A 5,809-nucleotide genomic window follows, 5' to 3' on the forward strand; every position below is an offset into this window, starting at 1 on the left:
AAAAATTAAGGTGTCTATTTACTTGTGACCACTCAGTGTATATATATATATATATCTATGTTTCACATTTTTATTGTTGTACTGTATTCTTTTTAAAGAAACGTATAGTCAATTCCTGTCTTTATATAAAATTTCAACGATGTTATGATTCATTGTTTATGATATTTTTTCTAAAGTGCGTGTTCTATGAAATACTGTGTATTTAGTACAGTGGTTCTCAAAGTGTGGTTAGTGGACCACTGGTGGTTCGTGAGGTTCCTCCAGATGGTTCCGAACTGTCCCAAAATGCAAGTCACTGGCGCACAACACCACCGCCAAGGCCACACGAGAGAACAGAACAGGTGGAGTAGGACAGGTAGGTGGTTCAGAGGGTCTTTTGCCCCACTGAAGTAGTGCGAAGACGAAAAAGTTTAAGAAACCCTGATTTAATAAATGAATAGTTTTAATTCAGAAGAATGAAGTAGAAGATGATATTTGGTATTTAATGAAATTTTAAAAATACAGCAAAGTTTATCTTAGGTAGACAATTAGATTACAGTTCAGAAAGACCGAATTCAAAACAATAAAAATCAAACCATACCTTGAATAAACTCAAACGGAAGAACCCACCATGGGTTCTTTAACCAAGAGATGTAGAGGAACCGGCAGATGTTTCCTATCAATCCAATACATAAAACCTGGGGGGGAAAAACTAAAATTAGTTGACGAATTATAACTATATCATTCTATGTTGGAAAATAAGAATCCTTCTTATGCTAGAATGTTTACTGTATAAGAAGAAAGAATATCTATAGATCATTTTGGCAGCAAAAATACAAATATTCGTTAAAGTTTGGTGTGACACCACGCGATTTTTTTTTCTTATCTCATTTTTTAACTTTTGGCATATCCTTCAGTTTAAACTTCATTAATCTTAAAAAGGCTTCGAACCTTTGTGTGTCCGATCTGTTTGATGAATTTAAAGCTGAAGAAGTAGGCGAATATCTCAGAGGTGTGGTTGATAACGGAAGCTACTCCAAACAAGGTGGGAGTGCCTCCCAAATCCTGAAGATGCCAAAATAAAAATGTAAAAACTAGTCCGATCCCGAATCCCATGAACCAGGTGACATACAGGAAAGCTCCATAGCGGATGGTTGCAAAAGTTCTTAAGATAGTAAACCATTCCGGTAGACGGCGCATGGTTTGAGCGAACACTGTGCTCTGAAATAGTTGTAAAAATATAGAAGAAACGGGTTATTTCAAAAGTCATTCAATTAATAAAATTAGTGGACACAAATAACAAAATTAAGATGCGTTAAAGGCAATAATATGTTGATCTTTTTTGATTTAGGAGAAAACAGTAAACCGTTTCTATGCGCAATAAGCAGTTAATTCTGAATAACTTGGGGAATTCGCCATCTTTTTTAAAGGTTTTGGGAACTGACGAAACTAAAAGAGCTGAAGTGACTTTGCTTCATTATCTTTTATTGTATTGAAGTAAAACGTGTAGATATGTTATTAATGAACACGAGTTTGTGTGTAACGTAGTAAACATTAGAGTAACAACATTAAGTAAAAACAACTTAAACCCCAGAGTTTATTTTAGCGACATTTCGACTTTCTGGATTTAGTGGTTTACGTAGCTACTATAGTTGTAAAACGTTCTACCAATAGGATCGTTTAAACTGGTAAAATAAACAGTTTTCTTGGAGCTTAAGTGTTTATTGCTTGAAAAATCAATATATTCATCATTGTTTTTATTACTTCACAGTTCAAAGTTCTCATAATGTTGGTGGGTCATTTGTATAGTTGGTTGGAAAGCCAACAGAAAGGTTAACCCGCCTACCAAAAATAATTAATTAAACCACAATGGAACAAGACTCCTATTAAATAACTTGTTGAGGCTTAATCACTAGGTGGTTTGTCTTGCTCAAGGGCGATTCTTGTTGGCAAGGGTAACATTAAACTGATTAATTCTAAGTATGACGTAATGAAACTTCGGACCATCATATATATGGATCGAGCGCTCCGAGATTAGGATGGCTAGAGTTTTCTTGAGTTTAGTCTGTCTGAAACGGATGGATGTGTTAGAGATAAAGAGAATAACTGATATTTAAATCAAATTTTCTCTTTATAATCTATTTAAAGCAAAACGAGAAAAATCTTTAAGAAGTTAGGATATTTTACAAAGTTACTCGTGCCAAGAAAAACGTCGCAAACAAGTTGAGATAAAATCTTTAAATGGGAACCAGCTAAATATATATATATATATATATATATATTGGTATTATACAAATAAATATTAATGTTCAGGCCTTGTCCTTTACTGAATAATATACTAGTGTTGTCAAAAAAATTAATAATTGCAGAATTAAATGACACACAATAATGAACGAACTTTGAGGTTGTTAAAAACTGAAGTTGCGAAAATCGGAATTTATTTTAAAAGACTTTCTATATCCAATAAAATAGCAGAAGTTTAGTTTTTACACCGTTTTAATAATTTAGAATAATGGCTGTCGTTACATATTATCATATGTTTTTAAAACATTACTGAAAATGGCTTGAGAGATAATCCAATTCTGAGAAAGAATGGAAAAAGGTTTCCATAAAACTTACTTTAGTGGTCTCTGGCTCTTTCGCTGGCTCTGGTTCAATGTCTTGGTCAATAACCAAAGTCCCTATCTTCATAGTGGCTCCTTTACGTTCAGGCTCGTGTTCAACAGGTTTCATGGGAACTGTGTCTTCAATAGCTTCATAATCAAATCGGAACTGGGTTGCAGAAATAAAAGCACACCCCATCAACACGGAAAATGTTGCAAAACAAATTGTATAGTTCCTTTCTCGATAATGAGGACCACAAGGATGATCCGTAAACGACGTCGATTGGTCCAAAGCTACGCCTACAAAAAACATGGCCAATCCCCAGCCTAAAGAACCGAACATTCGCTGTTTACCGTAATTATCTGTGTTATCTCCTAAGTAGGAGAGCGTAGCTGTATCCGCTAGAGTAGTAGCAGGGGCACTAAAGAACTCCCCCAAGATAATGAGAAGCAAGAGAAGGAAGAATACCTCTTGAACATCTTCGTACCTGTAAACTATTGAACTGTTTATAGGAGAGACGTACGTTTCGTGCTCTTTCCGATTATAATTCAGGGTGTACTCAACATCATTAGGTGAAAGTCCCACCACAACACCTGGTGGGGGTTTGTGTCTCTCTTCCTTAAAGGACGCTCGTTTGTTTCTTGACAAAGCCCGATGATTTTCGTGCTCGTAATCCATAGCTAGCCAGTCCTCTTCTTCGGATAAGTTGAAAGCGAGATTGGGAAGATCAACCTCTTCAATCACTTCCCTGTTGAGAGAGCTTCGTTTTTCACGCTGTGTGCGAGGAGTGTATAGCAGGTGGTGCGTGTCGTTGTAGATGACGCAAGAAGATGCAGGTGGGTAGATGAAATCCAAAGCTAAAGTAAAAACAATCCAACAAAATAACGAAAATAAAAGCATTACTTTTCCCTTCCTAAAACGATCGGCCAATCCTCCCCACAAGGGGGCACTGAGGAATTCTATGAAGGGCCGTAATCCTATAAGCAGACCACTCTGGGTCGCATTCATTCCCATTTGTTTAAAGTACACAGCCAGTAGTGGAAATAATGATCCGAAAGCTGAGAAAAAGAAAAAATAGAAAGTTTTAGAAACCAGCAGATCTTGGTTGACATTAATAAATAAACCACCGATGACGTCACGCCTAGAAGTGAACCGTTCTTCATTTTTTAATGGTTGTGTATTTGACATTTCTCTTGATGATTTCATCTCATTGCTTGTTTGATCTTCTTCCTCCAAATGCTTCATTTCCACCATTTTTCAACAGCAACTCATATAAATGAAGTTAGTTTCTTTCGTAGACAGAGAAAAAGGCTCGTATTCTAACTTAAAATGTTACCTCATTATCTCAGATGCTGAAGAACAATAAACGAATCAGTATATTTTTGGTTGAAGCTTGTGATGTATACAGAAAGATTTTTTACAAAACAAAATTCCTGATCCACTTCCGTACTTGCTGTTTTCTTTTGTCTTGACAACTGCAATACATAAAAGAGAATTTTACGCTGCTATTTAAGAAGCAGCTTTGGACCTTAAAAAATATTTGAATTAATAATACTTCAGTCCTTGTGCTTACACTTGCCTAATAACGGTATTTAATGCAGTTTCACATTGATTGAGCTTGAGACATCTGTTCTAAGAAGTTAAGCTAAAGAGAGTATTTTTGAATATATTACAGGGATAAAAACAGTTAATAAAGTACCGATTACCAAGTGTTACGATTTTTATCATATTCGGGGGAAATGAGCTTGAATATAAATAGCATAGCATTTCATTCATTATTACAATTCAGTGGTCTCTACCCATACAAATTTTCAAGCTATACAAAAATGGAATATTCTATTGAGTTTAAAATAAATTGCTGCCCCCAGTGGTACAGCAGTATCTCAGTGGACTTACAACGCTAGAAACCGGGTTTCGATACCCGATGTGGGCAGAGCACAGATAGCCCATTTTGTAGCTTTGTGTTTAATTGCAAACAAACCAATACTACTATATGCCTGTTGCTTGGTACCCAAAACCAGCATCACCTCTAAGGACAGAAATATTCTCAAAACCGTAGGGGAGAAAAATCGTTCTTAATAAAGTTTAAGTTTGGCTGTCATAATAGAATCCTTCTCAACAAAGAATACAAATAAGTCTATAGCACAGAACAAACACACCCACTAGACCAGTGGTTCCCAACCTGGGGGTCCGCGTAGGTAATACCATCTCATTAAACAAGTAAGTTTTTTAATACTGGTGTTTATTTTAATTGCACACTCAGTTATATATGTCTTTTATTTGATAGTAAAAAATGGAAAAACAAGTTAATTATTAGTTAGTAAAAACAGTTTGTTGGGTAGGGGTCTTTAGTGGAGTAAAGGTTGGGAACTACTGCACTAGACCCTGTTTTCTTATCCTACAAGGGGCTAAAGCAATTATAGCCATAAAAATTGCAAACATAAGATGAAACAATTTATTTAGTAATAAGAATACAAAGGGATATATATATAAAATGTCCTAGTTCTCAAAGGCGACTCGTTTAATTTGCAAAACTACTTAAAAATAGTTTTCTGATACAAAAAAAAAACTTAAATATTGAAGCAAACTTCGTATCCTGACGCACAAACAAGCTATCGCATTGCATACGTATGACATGGCCGCAGAATTTTACTTTAAAATACCTGGTTCGATCTGTAAAACAATAACACCCTTTGTGGTTTTAAATATAAAGTTTTTAGAGTATTGTTATTTAACAGTTAATTTGTCAATTCTTACTCTACATATTCTCGTGTTTATATTATTGAGAGGCCAAGTATGTGCTCGGTTAACTAGTTGTGCGTGTAAAAATGTTATAAATTTAGACTTTTAAAACGTTTTGTGAAACACGATCTCTCTAGCTGTTTACCTGTTTCGATAGAATTGTATCAGGATCAACCAAAGAGAGACTAATGCAAACACGGAGTCTGTTTTAATAGAATCGGATCAGGATATTTTGACGAAAGATAACGAAAACACGGAACCTGTTTCAGTAGAATTGGATCGAGATCAACTGACGAAAGGCTAATGCAAACATGGAATCTATTTTAGAAGAATTGGATCAGGATCTACTAACGAAGGATAACGAATACACGGAGTCTATTTTAGTAGAATTGGATCAGATCGACGGACGAAGGATAACGAATACACGGAGTCTATTTTAATAGAATTTGATCAGATCGACGGACGAAGGATAACGAATACACGG

The 5,809-nt window shown here is 35.4% G+C and overlaps 1 protein-coding gene across 2 annotated transcripts in view; it reads right to left on the reverse strand.

Moving 5' to 3' along the window:
• LOC106458568 (major facilitator superfamily domain-containing protein 6-like) overlaps positions 1-5,809 on the reverse strand; it is a 49,594-nt gene that overhangs the window by 21,047 nt on the left and 22,738 nt on the right. For both annotated transcript variants that reach the window (XM_022384834.1, XM_013918086.2), the window contains exons 2-4: positions 2,599-4,058; positions 931-1,200; positions 581-677 (exon numbers count right to left, since the gene is read on the reverse strand). In XM_022384834.1, the coding sequence (XP_022240542.1) occupies positions 581-677; positions 931-1,200; positions 2,599-3,837 (1,606 nt within the window). In that variant the 5' untranslated portion in view covers positions 3,838-4,058. The remainder of the gene's footprint in view (positions 1-580; positions 678-930; positions 1,201-2,598; positions 4,059-5,809) is intronic.

The sequence above is a fragment of the Limulus polyphemus genome, unplaced genomic scaffold (genome assembly GCF_000517525.1).
Source record: "Limulus polyphemus unplaced genomic scaffold, Limulus_polyphemus-2.1.2 Scaffold487, whole genome shotgun sequence".
NCBI lineage: Eukaryota > Metazoa > Arthropoda > Merostomata > Xiphosura > Limulidae > Limulus > Limulus polyphemus.